Source organism: Bombina bombina, chromosome 2 (genome assembly GCF_027579735.1).
Source record: "Bombina bombina isolate aBomBom1 chromosome 2, aBomBom1.pri, whole genome shotgun sequence".
Classification (NCBI taxonomy): Eukaryota; Metazoa; Chordata; class Amphibia; order Anura; family Bombinatoridae; genus Bombina; species Bombina bombina.
In genome coordinates this window covers 1,356,538,752-1,356,561,656 of record NC_069500.1, presented here as the reverse complement: position 1 = coordinate 1,356,561,656, position 22,905 = coordinate 1,356,538,752, and the positions used below count along the sequence as shown (strand labels likewise).

At 38.8% G+C, this 22,905-nt stretch overlaps 1 protein-coding gene across 3 annotated transcripts in view; it reads right to left on the bottom strand.

Annotated features, from left to right (window-relative positions):
* Positions 1-8,701: 8,701 nt before the first annotated feature.
* Positions 8,702-22,905, bottom strand: part of KDM3A (lysine demethylase 3A) — a 32,018-nt gene continuing 17,814 nt past the window's right edge. For all 3 annotated transcript variants that reach the window (XM_053704274.1, XM_053704275.1, XM_053704277.1), the window contains exons 20-27: positions 22,575-22,746; positions 21,735-21,825; positions 20,057-20,187; positions 19,803-19,922; positions 19,580-19,719; positions 11,143-11,319; positions 10,086-10,220; positions 8,702-9,561 (exon numbers count right to left, since the gene is read on the bottom strand). In XM_053704274.1, the coding sequence (XP_053560249.1) occupies positions 9,481-9,561; positions 10,086-10,220; positions 11,143-11,319; positions 19,580-19,719; positions 19,803-19,922; positions 20,057-20,187; positions 21,735-21,825; positions 22,575-22,746 (1,047 nt within the window). In that variant the 3' untranslated portion in view covers positions 8,702-9,480. The remainder of the gene's footprint in view (positions 9,562-10,085; positions 10,221-11,142; positions 11,320-19,579; positions 19,720-19,802; positions 19,923-20,056; positions 20,188-21,734; positions 21,826-22,574; positions 22,747-22,905) is intronic.

The window sequence follows — 22,905 nt, the reverse complement described above, 5'->3', positions numbered from 1 at the left end:
CAAAGAATCAGAAGTCGCCTGGACCATCTGGTCCGCCCTTCTACTATGTTTGCCTTGTAACACTGGCAACTTGGACAAAACCTCTGTAAGAGTAGATGACATAACTGCCGCCATATCCTGCAGAGTAAATGAAGTGGACGCAGTTGATGGCGCTTGAGCAAGTGTTAAAGGCAGTGATACTTGGGGAGAAAGAAGTGGCATACCCTGAGTCTCTTCAAGCTGAGAAACATCCTTAGGGTTATTTGCATGAAAGAAAATTTGTTCTTTAAACTCTAAAGCCCTCTCAGTACAAGAGGGACAAAATGTAAAAGGAGGTTCCACATTGGCATCTAAGCACATAGAACAAGTGTGTTCCAGTAGATCAGTCATGATAAAAAGAAAAACAAGGGGGGCGGAGCTAACTAGCAGAGAGAATGGACGCATCTCTACAGAGCTCCCACAAATAATAGAATTTAGAAGCTATAAGCCTGTAATTAGGGGCGCAGATTGTCTTAAAGATGCAACTGGGACATCAATAGAATTATGATTAGCAAGAATTCTAATAGCTTCGTCTCTCCTGCCACCCTTCTATTGCTGGACCGTGTCCTACAGGGAAAGCAAATCTAAGATGGCGGAGGGCGGATAACAATTGCCACAGTTTAATTTGGACCCCCATACGCTCTAAGGATATTGCAGACTTGCAAATCATTACTCAACAGGAGTGACATATTTCTGATAGAGCCGTGCTGGCTCAGGATTAATGACCAGGTGATAGCGCAAAAACCCTCATTACTGCAGGTGACGTCACAATAATTGGAGGAAACGGCGGCCTACTTTAGCGCAATAGATTACTTTTAGGACCGTAACGCAGATGGAGTACATCACTTTGCTATTAGAAGAACTGTCTGCTCGTCTGGACTGGCACCACGCGGCTTGCATCGATGCTCTACATGACAGAACTGACTCACCTTTTCCTGCTGTGCTCGATCCCAGTACTGATGCCTTTGCTGCCCGGGGAGCTGTAGTAGAGCCTCGTTGTTGTTCCCAGACAGCTGGCATTTTGAACTCTCAGTACGCACAGTGGAGGGAGCCTGAGCCTAGCGTGGCCCACAAAACGAAGTTGGAAGGGCTTGAAGAGACCTCTTCTACTACCGGCATTACAGAGGCGCTAGTGAGAGCAGAAGCAGCTTGCACATTTGGGACAATACAGCAGCCGGATGCTTATTTAACATTGATGGTCGCTGTTGCTAATTTTGGAGGCCTGAAGCCTTATACAATCCCACCGCTATCCCCATGGGCTCTGAGAGATATTTTTTCTCAATTTTCTCAGTGGATTTCTACACTTACAGCTAGATCTGGTGTGGGTTAACCTGTTTCTAATGTCTTGGGGATGTTGACACCATGCTCAGACTCTGACTCACACACAATAGATCTCCCGAATGATGGCTTAAGGGCCTGAGATTAAGGGTCTACCTACCTTCAAATGATTCTATTTTTGGCTCTCTCCCTAGTTAGGAGTAATACTGAACTTTGGCCTTGCATGATTCTATAAATTGTTTTATGGTTTTCCCCCTGCATTTATAGTCCCTGTTTAGTATCTCCCCCTATTGCACACCTTACAAGCAGTACCTCACAGTTTAGAATATAAGATATTACAAGGAAGAAACTAGTGGTACTATTCTAGGGTTTACTCACTTAGGAAGTTTAAATATATATTTGCAATTTTTCTAACTACTGTCAGAAGGTTTGTGATACATAAATTTGCACTGATCATATTGTTGATACTATATTGTTGATACTATATATATCCCTTTTCACAAAATATAGGCATAAAATAGTTTCCAAGCTAAGGTGGTAAAGTATAGGAGGGGACATATTCAAACATATATACTGTTGTTTATTGTGGGCTGTAAATAATTATAGTTTTCCCTACAAACTAACTACATGAGCGGGTTGGTAGATATGTTTTAGATAGGGCACTGGCTTGTCATTTTGTTTTTTTAGCTCATTGTGCATAAGTGACGTGGACCAACTATTAGATCTATATTTATGGAAGCCTCTATTATGCACTATACTTTATTTAAAATATTAGCCTATATAGACATCTGTCTCCCCTGACAACAAGTGTAGATTCACCACCAGCTAGGCTATTGTTCTGTTTATGTGCCTCAAGTTACATAGAGTACTATATGTGGGAGGGTTATATTGGCCCCATAGATCTATAATGGTATTGTATTCTATACATGTTAGTATAAAAGCTTGTTATTGTTTATATACTGCACTAGTAATATATCTTGTTAGATGTTTGAGTATTCAACTGATTTTTACCACATGGACTGAAACCACAAATATGGTAGTCTGAATCACATTTACTGACCTTGGGTAAGGCTTTTATTATAGTCAACCTATTTCAGGAAATATAAGTACTTATTCTACTTGGTTACACCCTATCTCACTGAGCATTACACATTTACCCTTTTTAAGGACACAAAGGGGAAGTAGCATGGTCAATATTACATACTATTTACTCTAATGATTACAAGATCCTACATCTAGTAAGACACATCACAATGTGTTTAGTCCTCGCCAGGACATAGCTCCCAACATTCATTCTACGGGATCCCAGCCATAACTGTAGTTAATATTTTTCATCAGCCTAAGTAGTGCTACATCACTTTACAATCAGTCATATTGACTATTTCAACCTAGCTCACTCGAATCGGCCAAATCTCAGTAGTTTAGACACCTCTTTCTATATATTCCATAAGGCGTGATTTTGTCTCCAATAGAGCAAATGGCATCCCAGTATTCATGGTTAGCTGCCATGGGTGTAACTTCTACTACCCCATGCTGATCCTCTCTTTTACCAGATGATTGATTATGCTCCTATAGGGTGTCTATAAGTATCTTTTTACGGATTTTATTACGCACAACCCACCTCAAGTTTGAAACACGGTACTTTTATCACTTCTATTGCAACATAACCGCTGGAGCATCAAAATTTTGTGTCACACTAAACAAACATTATATATTAATGTTTGTTTAGTGTGACACAAAATTTTGATGCTCCAGCGGTTATGTTGCAATAGAAGTTTAACTGTAAGCTTAGCTTTCAGCTACCATGATGCAATACCATCTACAATCTAGTCCCAGGGAAGCTACTCCTTGTCTAACATCTCCCCTCTTACACCAGGTCTTATGTGATAAGGTGGATATTAGCATAATAGTCTCATATAACCTCAATAATGTTTAGATTGCAAATACTTAACATTTACAATAAGTAACAATTCGCACACTATCCTATTTATATAAACATTATTTGTTCTACACTTGACTGAGTATCCACACTAAGTAGCACACAGTATGTATTGGTTTATCCCCCTATACCTAATCTCTTCAGGAAGTTATACCTAGGGACCCAAAAGCCCCTCCAGATTCTTATCCTACTAGACTCCACCCCCCCTTCTCCCCTCTCTCATTTAGAGTGGCTCTTGCCCGCTGAACTTCCCTTCCCCCAAATAAAACCATCATACTAACCCCCATTTTACTCCAACTTACTTAGAATAGTCAAATTACTATATGATTTCCACAGTAATATGGGGACCATTCTTATCTTCACTCAGACAAAGGTTATAAAAAGAGGTTTCGTTATTATATGTCCCAGCTACACATATTTTCCACACACAAGTCCTTTCTATTATTCTCAATCCTATATGTCATACAGCTTATGTTCTACACTTCAGACATACTCTTATAACTTTCACCAGAAATAATACCCTTACTGGTGATCTTATTATTCCGCCTGGTTAAAGCCGTTTATATATATATATATATATATATATATATATATATATATATATATAATTGAGGCTTTTTGAAAAACAATCACTACTTAGCTGCTAATAACAAAAATAATTTGTATCCCAGGGGAATTTAACCCTTAATAGAGTGGAGATTATATAAACCCCTGCACCAAGCCACAGGTCCGCTGTGGCGCCTTCCTCATACCAGACAGGATACGCAACAATCACAGCCTAGGTCCGCTTGCTATATTTCAATGACTTAGACCAAGCAGACCTAGGAACAGGAACCTTCCGTGCAGGAACCGAAATAGCAAGTGCGCAACAAGATGCGTGAAACGGAAGCCCCGCCCATCGTGGGCGGATACAGTAAAAAATGCGCAGCATAGAAAATACGTCGGACAGACTCGACTTCGCCAATGTGACCCTCAATCCATCCACACATACAAGAATAAAGGATCCTTCATTGCCACATAGTTCCCCAGCGTCAGCCTTAAAAAACATTTGACCCTTATGCAATGCACACCTAAAATTTTGCAAAAAACGGGTCACATAACACCCAGCTTCCTTACTTAACTACTCACTGAGTATTGAAATAGTGTGAGAAAGGAATAAATACAGGGAAATAAACTTATTTTGTGCAAATTAGTTACCCCTACTTGTGTTGCAGCAGTTAACGTCATCATGCTCTGAGTTACATCTCTCCCAGAAATGAAAAAGACTGTACATACCGTAGTGCTGATTTGAATCTGTCCCACACAATTAAGAGGACTCTTTACATCACCTCCTGTAGATCTGTGGGGACAAAGAGGGCCTTATGTGATATTCCTATAAGACCATTAGCAGGACAGAACCAGCATGGGGAGTGAGAATATAGAAAAACTCCTCAGTTCCCCTTGTTGAAACAACTGATGCTCCATCCCTGAGAAAAATAGCACTCACTGGCACTATTTAAAAAAAACAAACTCTTGATTGAAGAAACTAAACTAACACCTCACTTTACCTCTTCCTATCACTAACACAGGCAAAGAGAATGACTGGAGGTGGGAGGGAAGGGAGGAGCTATATATACAGCTCTGCTGTGGTGCTCTTTGCCACTTCCTGCTGACCAGGAGGCGTAATCCCATAAGGATGAAATCCGTGGACTTGTATCTTGTAAAAGAAAGTAATTTAATGTCCAAAGAATGCATAGGCTCAAAAGGAGGAGCCTGTAAAGCCTTCAAAACCAAATTAAGATTTCAAGGAGAGATTGATTTAATGACAGGCTTGATACGAACCAAAGCCTGTACAAAACAGTGAATATCAGTGGCAAGGTTCGCAACTGGACATCCGAACAAGATCTGCATACCAAAACCTGTGAGGCCATGCTGGAGCCACCAGCAACACAAACGATTGTTCCATGATGATTTTGGAGATAACTCTTGGAAGAACTAGATGCAGGAAAATATAAGCAGGTTGATACCACCAAGTGCCAACGCATCCACTGCTTCCGCCTGAGAATCCCTGGACCTGGACAGGTACCTGGGAAGTTTCTTGTATAGATGAGAGGCCATCAGATCCATCTCTGGAAGACCCCACATCTGAACAATCTGAGAAAACACATATCCGGGGGGGGTCCCTCCATCGAGATAAGTCTGACGGCTGAGATAATCCGCCTCCCAATTGTCTACACCTGGGATATGAACCGCAGAATATAGACAGGAGCTGGATTCTGCCCAAGCAAGTATCCACGATACTTCTTTCATAGCTTGGGGACTGTGAGTCCCACCCTGATGATTGACATATGCCACTGTTGTGATATTGTCTGTCTGAAAATAAATGAACGGCTCTCTCTTCAACAGAGGCCAAATCTGAAGAACTCTGAAAATTGCACAGAGTTCTAAAATATTGATTGGTAATCTCGCCTCTTGAGATTTCCAAATCCCTTGTGCTGTCAGAGATCCCCAACCTGAAAGACTCGCATCTGTTGTGATCACAATCCAGGTTGGCCGAACAAAAGAAGCCCCTTGAACTAAACGCTAGTGATCTAACCACCAAGTCAGAGAGTGTCGAACATTGGGATTTAAGGATATTAATTGTGCTATCCTTGTATAATCCCTGCACCATTGATTCAGCATACAAAGCTGGAGAGGTCTCATCTGAAAACGATCAAAGGGGATTGCGTCCGATGCTGCAGTCATGAGACCTAATACTTCCATGCACATAGCTACTGAAGGGAATGACTGAAGGTTCCGACAGGCTGCAACCAATTTTAAACGTCTCTTGTCTGTTAGAGACAGAGTCATGGACACTGAATCTATCTGGAAGCCTAAAAAGGTGATCCTTGTCTGAGGAATCAAGAAACTTTTTGGTAAATTTATCCTCCATGTTTTTGAAGAAACAACACTAGTTGATTCGTGAGAGATTCTGCAGAACGTAAAGACTGAGCTAGTACCAAGATATCGTCCAAATAAGGAAACACCGCAATACCCTGCTCTCTGGTTACAGAGAGCAGGGCACCGAGAACCTTTGAAAAGATACTTGGAGCTGTTGCTAGGCCAAATGGAAGAACAACAAATTGGTAATGCTTGTCTAGAAAAGAGAATCTCAGGAACTGATATTGATCTGGATGAATCAGAATATGAAGGTATGCATCCTGCAAGTCTACTGTGGACATATAATGTCCTTGCTGAACAAAAGGCAGAATAGTCCTTATAGTCACCATCTTGAAAGTTGGTACTCTTACATAACGATTCAAAATTTTCAGATCCAGAACTGGTCTGAATGAATTTTCCTTCTATGGGACAATGAATAGATTTGAATAAAACCCCAGACCGTGTTCCTGAAAAGGCACTGGCATGATTACCCCTGAAAACTCCAGGTCTGAAACACACTTCAGGAAAGCCTGAGCTTTTACTGGATTTGCTGGGATGGATGCGTGAGAGAAAAAAAAAATCTCACAGGAGGTCTTACTCTGAATCCTATTCGATTCCCCTGAGAGACAATACTCTGGACAAATTCTGTCCAAAATCAATGGATTCAAACATTCTTGAAAAACCTTAATCTGCCCCCTACCAGCTGAGCTGGAATGAGGGCCGCACCTTCATGCGGACTTAGGGTTTCTTAAATGGCTTGGATTTATTCCAATTTGAGGAAGGTTTCCAATTGGAAACAGATTCCTTGGGGGGGAAGATTAGGTTTTTGTTCCTTATTCTGATGAAAATGGTTAGAAGCTTTAGATTTACCCTTAGGTCTTTTATCCTGAGTCAAAAAAACTCCCTTCCCCCAGTAACAGTTGAAATAATAGAATCCAACTGAGAACCAAATAATTTATTAGCTTGGAAAGAAAGAGATAGCAATGACTTAGAAGTCATAGCAGCATTCCAAGATTTAAGCCTCAAAGCTCTTCTAGCTAAAATAGCTAAAGACATAGATCTAACATCAATTTTGATGATATCAAAAATGGCATCACAAATAAAATGATTAGCATGTTGCAGTAAGCAAACAATGCTAGATAAATTAAATCCAATTCTTGTTGCGCTAAATTCTCCAACCAAAATGTTGAAGCAGCTGCAACATCAGCCAAAGAAATTGGAGGCCTGAGAAGATGACCTGAATATAAATAAGCTTTCCTTGGATAACAAGCCTGAGCTCGTTTCCTGCAGTATACAATCAGACGATTCTCAGCAGATATATATACTTCATCTATATACCTCCATTTTGTTTGCTATGTCCACAACTGCATAGTATAATCGAATTTAAATTCCCAGCACATTGATGCATATTCATTTTTTTAATTAAATATACTGGGGATATCTAAGTAATCTTCGAATGTTAATAGCAATTAATGGGAACCTCTTTCCAGGGTATAATCACCGGTAATATTGATCAGGTGTATGACACACTAATATCTTATTAAATCCGGTAGAACAGTTTCTTCAGGCAGACCATTGAAGTGATTTGATACATTATATCTACCACAATAATATATTGCTTTAATGTCTTTATGCAGTCACTTATTTCGATGTACACTACCATTACTGGCAAAAGGAAGTTTACATTTGAGCACTCTTATTCTCTCATTCCTCTTTGTTAAACCGGATACATAATATAGAACGATTGTTAGTCCTCTGTTTATTTTAATTGCAGATCCCAGGATTTTAATTTTTAGCGTTTTAAATAAGTTATGTTTTAACTTCCATCCAAGCGTATGATCTCGAAGCCCCATTTATAAATCTATGTATCCAGCAATATCAACTGTATCTGACTGCGCTGAGTGCTACATGTGTATTCTTAAATAAATAGTTCCCTCTCCATTCTTCTGTTGCATAGTTAAAGTACTGCTAAGCAGCTTCAGAAAACCTCCAAGCAGAAAGTACCGCTGACTCGTTTTTGCTTGGGACAGCAGTTATCTACAGGTTCTTGTAGATAAATTTCTACATTGGTAAAGTCATTTATACCGGTTTCAATTTGTCTGACTGCATAACTTTTTTTCTGTAAAGTTTGTTTATACCTACTCCGTTTAATACTGGTCTTGACCATTGCTTTTATGCTAGTATTGTTCTGTCATTGTTTACTTTATATCAAATGATACATTTTGAACTACGTAACGTGTGTATGTATCATTTATGTACAAAAGTGTTCTTATGAATGTGCTATGGTATTTACAGAGCATACCTACCAATCAGCATACCCATATTTGGAGGTTTAAACATGCTGATTATAAAAATTACACCAAATCCCAAATGCATCAATTTCGGATATCGGATCGGATATCATCAGTTAGAATAATAATGCAGTGCCTAATTGCAGATAGTTTGTTTCTCTCTAATACACACACACACACACACATATACTATATCTCTCTCTACAAATTACATGATAGCCAGCATATTCAGTTGTGTTTAGCCAGTTCAAAAACAGTAAAAAAAGATACAAATGCATGAACCCAAAATTATTTTTATTTTAAGTACAGAATAATAAAAAAAATAAAAAATAACCCGTCAACTATCAGGTTTTCTCCCCCGACCTCCCATGGTAAACCCAAACAATAAGAAATATTACAAAGTTAATTAAATTAAAGTTATACAATTTAACAAAAATGTCTAAATTAATTTTATTTAATTACAGAAAATGCCAGGCACATCAGTGCTAATCCTAACTTAATGTAAAATGATAAGAGCCTGCTTATTTACATTTTACTGTGCGCATTCTATAAACGCATTAATGGCTGCAATTGTTTAAAAAAATTGTATCATTTTTTTCTCTCTCTTTTGTTTAACATTCATACTTAAGGTACCTTTTTTACTCAACAGTCCAGAGGCGGAAAATTAAAACAAAAACGAGCAACTATTCCTTACACAACAAAATGTACAGCATAGTTTGGGAAAAAATCCAAACAACAAGAGGTATTTTTGTACAGTCTAAAAAAAGTGTTTTGGTTTCAATATGGCGCCTCCTCAAAGAATAGAATTTTCCTAAAAGGTGGAATATGAAGTAGTCCGGAAGAAAAATAGGTCCAAAATATGATCCCATTAGTTCAGTTACTTGCAATCTTCAAATGATCCCAACGAATGTAAACATTTCATAAAAGCCCATGTGGGTATTTAGGTTAGGTACTGTTAAGTCCAATGAGGTAATGCTTCAGCCAGGTAGAAGTAAGGTTTGTGTAGTACAGCTGCCACAATTAGTCTGTCCAAAGTTCTTTATAAAGAATCCAGCATTAAACTTTGCCAATACTTGCCTCGTTCGCCTTAAGTACAGCAACTGAATCTTTGACAGCATGATATATAACGTTCTTCACCTTAAAAAAAAAAAAAAATGTAAAAAAAAAAATATTAAAATAAAATTCGGTATACATTAATGACTTACTTCAAGGTTATTTAAGTTGTGAATTAAATGCACAGGGTTTCTAAAAGTGTAAAAAACACATACAAAAATAAATCTGTAGATCTATGAAAAAGTTAATTTAATGAAATTTTAAAATAGCTTGTTACACATCATCAAGTCAAGCTCCACCCACCAAACAGGTGTTCAGTAACCCCTGACAACAAAAAAACAAAACAAAAACAAAAAACACAGTATACATGAACAAAGACATGCACCCTGGTGCAATTTATGTAACAGCGAGCATTGGCTCACCCCTCCCCTCAACAAACACCACAGCAACTGGGGAGATGTTTGCCCGCCAACAAAAAAAAAATAACTCTAAACTTATTTTAAACACAAAAATAAAAGGGTACAATATTGTTTTACATATATTCTATTGGTCAGTGATGGCTTCAGATTATCAATCCATTATCTAATAAGACACACACAACCGGTTACCTGCAGTTTGTCTTCATGATTCGTATGGGTATGTGAAAGATAGCGGAATTCCTGAGTCAACCAGAAACAATGCTTCACATGCTCCGGAGAAACAAAATCTTCTGCGACTTTTATACAACTATACAGATTGTGAACCTAATCAAAAACGGAAGAAACTGTTAAATAAAACTCTTCCCATATATAATAATAATCTATCTATATCCATCTCATATTCCAAAAGGGTCATAAAACCACAATTTTGTTTCCTTTCATGATTCAGATAGGACACACACCATTAAAAGGTCTCCAGTTAACTTATATTATCAATCTTGCTTTGTTCTCTTGGTAACCTTTGTTGAAAGCAAGTAGGCAGACACAGGTGCATATAACTGAATTTAGGTATTTTCTTAAAGGGACAGTACACAAAGAGCATACTTACATTTTCCTATAGATTCCCCCTGGACAATCCTCCTGCACCATGCTATCATCAGACGTCTGTACATTAATTTTGACTTTCTCAAACTTTTTCAGCAGCGTCTTGCTGTTTAAAATATGGGCAAGAAGTAGAAGGGAGGGGGAGTGAGGTGGACATTTTAAACAGCAAGACCTCACTTGAAAAATTCGAAAATTGCTGTACAGAAGGATCGTCCTAGGGAATGTCCCTTTAAAGAACAAATACCAGCTGCAGTGTGTGTATATGTGTGTATATATATATATATATATATATATATATATATATATATATATATATATATATATATATATATATATATATATATATATATATATATATATATATACACATACACACACACACATACAGGAGCACTAGAGGGCAGCAGTGCTTTCTTCCTACCATGTAGTCTTCCAAACACACAAACTACCTACCTAAGTATGCTCTTCTAGAAAGAATACTAAAAGAACAAATCAAATAAGCAGATCATGAAAACTTTAATAAAAAAATAAAAATAAATGGTATGCTCTGTCTGAATCACAAAAGAAAAAATGGGGGTTTCATCTCCCTTAAACACTCATGTCACGGTGCCTCATTTGTTTTTCACAATTTTGCATTCATTACCTGATGAGGAGCTCCAGCAGGTATAAAGACCGCATCACCCAAGAACTGCACAATTGCCCAGCCTTGGACACCATATTCCTGAAATAGGCGTTTCCTTAAAGAACGGTCCAAATACCAGCTCTGGTCATGGATAGGATCGTGATCAGGTGGATTCTCTTGTCCCTTTTCTGCCGCCACCTTAAAAACCAGGACAGAATATCAAAACTAAAACATTTAATTACCTTAACGCCCAAACAAATTGAATGCAATTATAGATTTAATAAAAAACAAAAACATTTACAAACGTTTCACTCCAAGAAAGCTCTGTAGTCAATTTCAGTCTTTTTTAAAAGCAAAAACCTAATTCTATATAAAAAATAAAATTAATAAAGGAAGGAACTCTTTTCCGAAAGCTTGTCAACTTATAAATGTATAGTTAGTCCAATAATAAAAAAAAAAAAGTATCATTGCTCAAATCTCTGGACTAACATGGCTACTGCAATCAAATATATACATATACACTATATATATATATATATATATATATATATATATACACACACACATACACAGGATATAAAAAGTCTACACACCCCTGTTCAAATGTCGGGTTTCTGTGATGTAAAAAAAAAAAAAAAAATGAGACAAAGATAAATCATTTCCGAACTTTTTCCACCTTTAATGTGACCTATAAACTGTACAACTCAATTGAAAAATAAACTGAAATCTTTTAGGTAAAGGGAAATAAAAAACTAAAATAATATGGTTGCATAAGTGTGAACACCCTTAAACTAATACTTTATTGAAGCACCTTTTGATTTTATTACAGCACTCAGTCTTTTTGGGTATGAGTTTTTCAGCATGGCACATCTTGACTTGGCAAAATTTGCCCACTCTTCTTTGCAAAAACACTCTAAATCTGTCAGAATGCGAGGGCATCTCCTGTGCACAGCCCTCTTCAGATCACCCCACAGATTTTGAATTGGATTCAGGTCTGGCTGGGCCATCCCAAAACTTTAATCTTCTTCTGGTGAAACCATTCCTTTGTTGATTTGGATGTATGCTTAGGGTCGTTGTCATGCTGAAAGATGAAGTTCCTCTTCATGTTCAGCTTTCTAGCAGAAGCCTGAAGGTTTTGTGCCAATATTGTCTGGTATTTGGAACTGTTCATTATTCCCTCTACCTTGACTAAGGCCCCAGTTCCAGCTGAAGAAAAACAGCCCCAAAGCATGATGCTGACACCACCATGCTTCACTGTGGGTATGGTGTTCTTTTGGTGATATGCAGTGTTGTTTTTGCACCAAACATATCTTTTGGAATTATGGGCAAAAAGTTCAACTTTCGTTTCATCAGACCAGAACACCTTTTGCAACATGCTTTTGGGAAACTTCAGATATTTTTTTGAAAAATTTAGTCAGGCTTGGATGTTTTTTTGTGTAAGAAAAGGCTTCTGTCTTGCCACTCTACCCCATAGCCCAGACATATGAAGAATATGTGCGATTGTTGTCACATGTACCACACAGCCAGTACTTGCCAGATAATCCTGCAGCTCCTTTAATGTTGCTGTAGGCCTCTTGGCAGCCTCCTAGACCAGTTTTCGTCTCGTCTTTTCATAAAATTTGGAGGGACATCCAGTTCTTGGTAATGTCACTGTTGCACCATATTTTCTTCACTTGATGATGACTGTCTTCACTGTGTTCCATGGTATATCTAATGCCTTGGAAATTCTTTTGTACCCTTCTCCTGACTGATACCTTTTAACAATGAGATCCCTCTGATGCTTTAGAAGCTCTCTGCGGACCATGGCTTTTGCTGTAGGATGCGACTAACCCCAACTAAAGTTCAGCTGTTCCAATAGGTCTTTCCTGACATTTTGTTAATCAGAGGCACTTTAAATGATGACAGGTGTGTACTGACTCCTTTTTAACATGATTTTGAATGTGATTGCTTAAATCTGAACACAGCTACATCCCCAGTTATAAAAGAGTGTTCACACTTATGCAACCATATTATTATTATAGTTTTTTATTTCCCTTTACCTAAAAGATTTCAGTTTGTTTTTCAATTGCGTTGTACAGTTTATAGGTCACATTAAAGGTGGAAAAATTTCAGAAATTATTTATCCATTTTAACAGGGGTGTGTAGACTTTTTATATCGTATGTATGTATATATATATATATATATATATATATATATATATATATATATATATATATATATATATATATATATATATATATATATATATATATATATATATATATATATATTTTTTTTTTCTCTTGTTAAGTGTATCCAGTCCACGGATCATCCATTACTTATGGGATATTAACTCCTCCCCAACAGGAAGTGCAAGAGGATTCACCCAGCAGAGCTGCTATATAGCTCCTCCCCTAACTGCCATTACCAGTCATTCTCTTGCACCCAACGACTAGATAGGATGTGTGAGAGGACTGTGGTGATTATATTTAGTTTTATACCTTCAATCAAAAGTTTGTTATTTTATAATAGCACCGGAGTGTGTTATTCCTTCTCTGGTAGAATTTGAAGAAGAATCTACCTGAGTTTTTACTATGATTTTAGCCGGCGTAGTTAAGATCATATTGCTGTTTCTCGGCCATCTGAGGAGAGGTAAACTTCAGATCAGGGGACAGCGGGCAGATTAATCTGCAAAGAGGTATGTAGCAGCTTATTATTTTCTGACAATGGAATTGATGAGAAAATTCTGCCATACCGATATAATGTAAACTCAGCCTTAAATGCAGTAGCAGCAACTGGTATCAGGCTGTCATGTATGTATATTTTACACTTCAGTATTCTGGGGAATGGCACTTCACTGGAATTATACTGTGTGCATAAGACTTTAGCCTAATTTGCAGGGACTGGCAACAGGCTCTTTAATAACACTTAATTTATGTTAAACGTTTTTTGCTGGCATGTAAAATCGTTTCATTTTCTGAGGTACTGGGTGAATAAAATGTTTTGGGCATTATTTTTTCCACTTGGCAGTTGTTTTATTTAATTTATGACAGTTTACTGATCTCTCTCACTGTTGTGTGTGAGGGGGAGGTCAAAAAATTCAGTCAGAAGCTCATTGTATTTCCTGCATGATCCGGTTCATCTCTACAGAACTCAGGGGTCTTCAAAACTTGTTTTGAGGGAGGTAATCATTCACAGCAGAGCTGTGAGATTGTAGTTGACTGTGATAAAAAAACGTTTATTTCTGTAACTTTTTTTTCTGCTATCAGGGTTAGTTATCCTTCGCTAATGGGAACAAGCCTTTGCTAAAATTGTGTTTTTTACAAAGATTTGATGCTATAACCTTTCAGTTTATTAACTTTCAACTGTCATAACTCTTTCTGTACTTCTTATAGGCACAGTACGTTTTCATATTATAGTAAATTACTTGAAAAGTATTTCCAAGTTGCTAGTTTATTTGCTAGTGTGTTAAACATGTCTGATTCAGAGGAAGACATCTGTGCTATATGTGCTAATGCCAAAGTGGAGCCCAATAGAAATTTATGTACTAACTGTATTGATGCTACTTTAAATAAAAGTCAATCTGTACAAATTGAACACATTTCACCAAACAACGAGGGGAGAGTTATGCCGACTAACTCGCCTCACGTGTCAGTACCTGCATCTCCCGCTCGGGGGGTGCGTGATATTGTGGCACCGAGTACATCTGGGCGGCCATTACAAATCACATTACAGGATATGGCTACTGTTATGACTGAAGTTTTGGCTAAATTACCAGAACTAAGAGGTAAGCGTGATCACTCTGGGGTGAGAACAGAGTGCGCTGATAATGTTAGGGCCATGTCAGATACTGCGTCACAACTTGCAGAACATGAGGACGGAGAGCTTCATTCTGCGGCTGACGGTTCTGATCCAAACAGATTGGATTCAGATATTTCAAATTTTAAATTTAAGCTGGAAAACCTCCGTGTATTACTAGGGGAGATGTTAGCGGCTCTGAATGATTGTAACACAGTTGCAATACCAGAAAAAATGTGTAGGTTGGATAAATATTTTGCGGTACCGTCGAGTACTGACGTTTTTCCTATACCTAAGAGACTTACTGAAATTGTTACTAGGAGTGGGATAGACCCGGTGTGCCGTTCTCACCCCCTCCGATATTTAGAAAGATGTTTCCAATAGACACCACCACACGGGACTTATGGCAAACGATCCCTAAGGTGGAGGGAGCAGTTTCTACTTTAGCTAAGCGTACCACTATCCCGGTGGAGGATAGCTGTGCCTTTTCAGATCCAATGGATAAAAAGTTAGAGGGTTACCTTAAGAAAATGTTTGTTCAACAAGGTTTTATATTGCAACCCCTTGCATGCATTGCGCCTGTCACGGCTGCAGCAGCATTTTGGTTTGAGTCTCTGGAAGGGACACTTGAATCAGCTCCATTAGATGAGATTACACACAGGCTTAAAGCTCTTAAGTTAGCTAACTCATTTATTTCAGATGCCGTAGTACATTTAACTAAGCTTACGGCTAAGAATTCCGGATTCGCCATTCAGGCGCGCAGAGCACTGTGGCTAAAATCCTGGTCAGCTGACGTTACTTCTAAGTCTAAATTTCTTAATATACCTTTCAAAGGGCAGACCTTATTCGGGCCCGGATTGAAAGAAATTATCGCTGACATTACAGGAGGTAAAGGCCATGCCCTGCCTCAAGACAGAGCCAAACCTAAGGCTAGACAATCTAATTTTCGTTCCTTTCGGAATTTCAAAGCAGGAGCAGCATCAACTTCCTCTGCTCCAAAACAAGAAGGATCTGTTGCTCGCTACAGACAAGGCTGGAGACCTAACCAGTCCTGGAACAAGGGCAAGCAGGCCAGGAAACCTGCTGGTGCCCCTAAAACAGGATGAATTGAGGGCCCCCGATCCGGGAACGGATCTAGTGGGGGGCAGACTTTCTCTCTTCGCCCAGGCTTGGGCAAGAGATGTCCAGGATCTTTGGGCGCTAGAGATAATATCTCAGGGATACCTTCTGGACTTCAAATACTCTCCCCCAAGAGAGAGATTTCATCTGTCAAGGTTGTCAACAAACCAAATAAAGAAAGAGGCGTTTCTACGCTGCGTACAAGAGCTTTTATTAATGGGAGTAATCCATCCAGTTCCACGGTCGGAACAGGGACAAGGGTTTTACTCAAATCTGTTTGTGGTTCCCAAAAAAGAGGGAACTTTCAGGCCAATCCTGGATTTAAAGATCCTAAACAAATTCCTAAGAGTTCCATCGTTCAAAATGGAGACTATTCGGACAATTTTACCCATGATCCAAAAGGGTCAGTACATGACCACAGTGGATTTAAAGGATGCTTACCTTCACATACCGATTCACAAAGATCATTACCGGTATCTAAGGTTTGCCTTTCTAGACAGGCATTACCAGTTTGTAGCTCTTCCATTCGGATTGGCTACGGCTCCGAGAATCTTCACAAAGGTTCTGGGTGCTCTTCTGGCGGTACTAAGACCGCGAGGAATTGCGGTAGCTCCGTACCTAGACGACATTCTGATACAAGCTTCAAGCTTTCAAACTGCCAAGTCTCATACAGAGTTAGTACTGGCATTTCTAAGGTCGCATGGATGGAAGGTGAACGAAAAGAAGAGTTCTCTCTTTCCACTCACAAGAGTTCCCTTCTTGGGGACTCTTATAGATTCTGTAGAAATGAAGATTTACCTGACAGAAGACAGGTTAACAAAGCTTCAAAATGCATGTTGTGTCCTTCATTCCATTCAACACCCGTCAGTAGCTCAATGCATGGAGGTGATCGGCTTAATGGTAGCAGCAATGGACATAGTACCCTTTGCACGCCTACATCTCAGACCGCTGCAATTGTGCATGCTAAGTCAGTGGAATGGGGATTACTCAGACTTGTCCCCTACTCTGAATCTGGATCAAGAGACCAGAAATTCTCTTCTATGGTGGCTTTCTCGGCCACATCTGTCCAGGGGGATGCCATTCAGCAGGCCGGACTGGACAATTGTAACAACAGACGCCAGCCTACTAGGTTGGGGCGCTGTCTGAATTCTCTGAAGGCTCAGGGACAATGGAATCAGGAGGAGAGTCTCCTACCAATAAACATTCTGGAATTGAGAGCAGTTCTCAATGCCCTTCTGGCTTGGCCCCAGTTAACAACTCGGGGGTGCATCAGGTTTCAGTCGGACAACATCACGACTGTAGCTTACATCAACCATCAGGGAGGGACAAGAAGCTCCCTAGCAATGATGGAAGTATCAAAGATAATTCGCTGGGCAGAGTCTCACTCTTGCCACCTGTCAGCAATCCACATCCCGGGAGTGGAGAACTGGGAGGCGGATTTCTTAAGTCGTCAGACTTTTCATCCGGGGGAGTGGGAACTTCATCCGGAGGTCTTTGCCCAAATACTTCGACATTGGGGCAAACCAGAGATAGATCTCATGGCGTCTCGACAGAACGCCAAGCTTCCTCGTTACGGGTCCAGATCCAGGGATCCGGGAGCGGTTCTGATAGATGCTTTGACAGCACCTTGGACCTTCGGGATGGCTTATGTGTTTCCACCCTTCCCGATGCTTCCTCGATTGATTGCCAGAATCAAACAGGAGAGAGCATCAGTGATTCTAATAGCGCCTGCATGGCCACGCAGGACTTGGTATGCAGATCTAGTGGACATGTCATCCTGTCCACCTTGGTCGCTACCTCTGAAACAGGACCTTCTGATCCAGGGTCCCTTCAAACATCAAAATCTAATTTCTCTGAAGCTGACTGCTTGGAAATTGAACGCTTGATTTTATCAAAACGTGGTTTTTCTGAGTCAGTTATTGATACCTTAATACAGGCTAGGAAGCCTGTTACCAGAAAGATTTACCATAAGATATGGCGCAAATACTTATATTGGTGCGAATCCAAGAGTTACTCATGGAGTAAGGTTAGGATTCCGAGGATATTGTCTTTTCTACAAGAAGGTTTAGAAAAGGGTTTATCCGCTAGTTCCTTAAAGGGACAGATTTCAGCTCTGTCCATTCTTTTACACAAACGTCTGTCAGAAGTTCCGGACGTTCAAGCTTTTTGTCAGGCTTTAGCTAGGATCAAGCCTGTGTTTAAAACTGTTGCTCCACCATGGAGTTTGAACTTAGTTCTTAATGTTTTACAGGGGGTTCCGTTTGAACCCCTTCATTCCATTGATATCAAGTTGTTATCTTGGAAAGTTCTGTTTTTAATGGCGATTTCCTCGGCTCGAAGAGTCTCTGAGTTATCTGCCTTACATTGTGATTCTCCTTATCTGATTTTTCATTCAGACAAGGTAGTTCTGCGTACTAAACCTGGGTTCCTACCTAAGGTGGTCACTAACAGGAATATCAATCAAGAGATTGTGGTTCCATCTTTGTGTCCTAATCCTTCTTCGAAAAAGGAACGTCTGCTACACAATCTAGATGTAGTCCGTGCCCTGAAATTTTATCTACAGGCAACTAAGGATTTTCGACAAACGTCTTCCCTGTTTGTCGTTTATTCTGGTCAGAGGAGAGGTCAAAAAGCTTCGGCTACCTCTCTCTCCTTTTGGCTTCGTAGCATAATACGGTTAGCCTATGAGACTGCTGGACAGCAGCCTCCTGAAAGAATTACAGCACATTCTACTAGAGCTGTGGCTTCCACTTGGGCCTTTAAGAATGAGGCTTCTGTTGAACAGATTTGCAAGGCTGCAACTTGGTCTTCTCTTCATACTTTTTCCAAATTTTACAAATTTGACACTTTTGCTTCTTCGGAGGCTGTTTTTGGGAGAAAGGTTCTTCAGGCAGTGGTTCCTTCCGTATAAAGAGCCTGCCTGTCCCTCCCGTCATCCGTGTACTTTAGCTTTGGTATTGGTATCCCATAAGTAATGGATGATCCGTGGACTGGATACACTTAACAAGAGAAAACATAATTTATGCTTACCTGATAAATTTATTTCTCTTGTAGTGTATCCAGTCCACGGCCCGCCCTGTCACTTTAAGGCAGGTAATTTTTCCATTAAACTACAGTCACCACTGCACCCTATGGTTTTCCTTTCTCTGCATGTTTTCGGTCGAATGACTGGTAATGGCAGTTAGGGGAGGAGCTATATAGCAGCTCTGCTGGGTGAATCCTCTTGCACTTCCTGTTGGGGAGGAGTTAATATCCCATAAGTAATGGATGATCCGTGGACTGGATACACTACAAGAGAAATAAATTTATCAGGTAAGCATAAATTATGTTTATATATATATATATATATATATATATATATATATATATATATATATATATATATATATATATATATATATATATATATATATATATATATATATATATATATATATATATATACATATACACATATTGCACGTGTCTAAATATTTAATAAAACAGGACCAAGGGTTTGATTGATCAAGCGCCATTTCAAAAATATTATTCCATTTGTGCTCTAATCAGAAAGGTTAATACCTTTTTCATGAACTGGCGGATTTTCTCTGTGTCTTTGGCCGCGTATATATGCCACAATGCTCCAGGTTTCTCCTTGAACTCAACAAACCGCTTGATAGTCAGCGCATCCGCATCTCCATCTTGTATGGTCTTAAGTACTCCTGTTCCAAGATTATTAGTTAAATAAATAAGAAATATAAGAAAACAAATATTAAAGCAACGGTGCTTGGAGAGAGAAATATACCTTGCTCATGGTCAGTCTCGCCTTTAGGAATTCCTACATAGACCATCACATTTGCTGCATCAGATACATCCAAATGTAAGTTGGTTGTCCCATACTTTCTGTCCTCGGGTGTTATTAACCCTGTTTATTCAAAGCAAAAAAGATAAAATTGTACCATTATCCAACAGTACAAGTGTAAACACATTACAAAATGCTCAAGGAAACCAGAATTATACCCCCATCCAATATGGTTTGCATATCTGCAAGTTTCTTACCATAGGCATTATACATTTTTGGTCCTAGATCTGGTCTCACAAAGTAGGTCGGAAGCCTAGAAGCAAGATTCAACTTCCCTTCCCTTCTGGTATATTCAGGAAGTGGAATATTATTCATTAGGTCATCAAACCTGCAAGTTTACAAGTGGATTGTTAATATACGTGGCTGCAATCACAACTTTCATAATTTAGATAGAGCATGATGTTTTAAACAACTTTCCAATGTACTTATATCAGATTTGCTATGCACTATTTGAATCCTTTGTTGAAGAGTAAATCTAGGTAGGCACATAGGAACACACAGCTATATACATGGATCATCTAGAAAACATGTATGCAAAGAAAAATCTAGTGTACAATGACCCTTTAAGTACACTGGATGTGCAAAAAAATAAATAAAATAAAATAGAAATTTGTGCTTATAAAATGGCCAGTACATGGGTGTTCCCTAGTCGTGTATGAAATAGTCTCTCAAATCCCAGTGTAATTTATCGTAACATTTCCACTTTACAAGAAAAAGTTCAGATGTAAACAAATGATGGGATCAGGTCAGGGGGAGTGCCTATGATGTTAGGCACGCCCCCAACCAGTTATCCCATAAAGGAAGTGGCTTAGATTTCAGGACAGCCGAACGGTTAGGATGTTCCATACCGTCCTAATGGCACTAAAGCCCAGCCCAGTTAGGACAGCATAGAAGGTCCCAACAGCGGGTATGGTACCGTGGACTATAAACAGAATATTTTGGTTTGTATTAAGCATAATATTAAAGTTTAAACATATGCCGCGTTCTTCCGGTGTACTTTATCCTCCATTGCAAACTTTTAAATAGAAGAGAGCTCTCATTTCTATTGGAGACATCCGTGAGGCTAAAAACTTGGTTATTTGCGTTTTTTTATTGCCAACATTTGATCGATTTGGCCCTGAATCATAATTTAATTTTTTTACTTTACTGTCCCCTTAAAAATCACAAGCCTTATTTTTATGCCAGTGGCATTAAAGGTAAATTAAACAAATTGTAAGTTGCATAACAATGTACCTTCGTATCTGAGAAAAATTTTGCAATGAATAATGCAGCTTTGTTTTCACATATTTCCCTGTCTCACAGAACAAACGAACCCTTGCTAACCAATCACAAACTAATACACAGGTATAGCATGAACTCTTTACATATGCAGAGACTAAGCCCTCTTTTGTCCCTTAGGGTAGTTAATCACCGATTTAGCTTAGTTAATTAGAAAAAAAAAAAAATGTAGTCGTGGGCTGCCGTAGCAGCTAAGAACGGTGATCGGTTGAAACAAATAAAAGGATCTTTCTACATGAAGTGTCGTATACTTCATGAAAGTCCCCTTTGTTTCAATAGTAAATCCTAGCGTTTGTACAATGCTAGGATTGACTTTCACTTTAAATGAGCAATTGAGATTTACTAAAAATGGAGCAACCTGCGTTTGCAACTAGTTCATAGAAGCATACAGTGTTTGCAATTCATTTCAGACTTAGTAAATTATTACAGCAATAGGCAAAAAAACCCTGCATTTTTCACTATAATTTAGGAGTATTGTTTTTTAACATTTCTATTTAGAGGGACACAATTGTAAACTGCTTCACATTCGCTGGTTCCTAAATTTAAATAAAACCATAAAGGTTCCCACAGATTGAGCTGCAAGATAAAGCATCTTACCGAGATGGCATCATGTCTCTAAAGTCTTCTCCTGGGGGCCAGTCCTTCAGTTTCAGTACCATTGGCTGTCCATCAGCAGTTTTAAGGCGACCTATCAAGAAAAGAAAAATGATGTAGAAAAAACAGGAGCTAGAATGTTCTACTATGTTCAGCGTCTCATTGAAAATCGCAATATATCAGCAAACTATAACATCGCTATGTATTCAACACAATTTGGTCAGGAAGTGGCAGATAATCTGGCTCTAGGTGAAATATTTACCCTCGCCATATAGTAAAGTAGTCACAGAAAGTAAATAGGTACAGATTTGGAGATGACTGTTCCTACACCACACTTAAAAGGGACAATCAAGTCAAAATTAAATTTTCATGATTCAGATAGGGCATGCAATTTTAAACAACTTTCCAAATGTGCTTTGTTCTCTTGGTATTCTTTGTTGAAAGCCAAAACATAGGTAGGATCATATGCTAATTTGTAAGCCGTTAAAGGCCGCCACTTATCTCATTGCATTTTGACAATTTTTCACAGCTAGACAGCACTAGTTCATGTGTGCCATAGAGATAACATTGTGCTCACTCCCGTGGAGTTATTTATAAGTCAGCACTGATTGGCTAAAATGCAAGTCTGTCAAAAGAACTGAAATAAGGGGGCAGTCTACAGAGGCTTAGATACCAGGTAATCATAGAGGTTAGTAGTATATTAATATAACCTTGTTGGTTATGCAAAACTGGGAATGGGAACTGAAATTTGTCAAAAAATAAATAAATCTACAACTCGTGAAAATCAAATTGTTTTTGCATTTGCCGATTACCCTATTCTACTGTGTATTTGTGGTCCTTTACCTTCTAGGTCTTCAAAACCATCCCAGAACTCCCCGACGGTTGCTGCAGCAATGATGTCATTAGTTCTACAGTTCACTAGATCAACTTCCTGATCACCAAACTCTCTTCTAAAGGATTCTGGTCGCCAGAGATCACCATTCAACTTGTGATGCACGCCAGATACCATTACAGGCTACACAAAAGTAAACACAGTGCACATTAGTTTATTTTACCCATTTAAATAACGTCTTCAGTGTCCACTAACAAAACACCAAATCTTTTGGAACATATTTCCTTTTGATTAGTAAAACACCTACAATCCCAACATAAACCACAGCTGCCATTATCACCT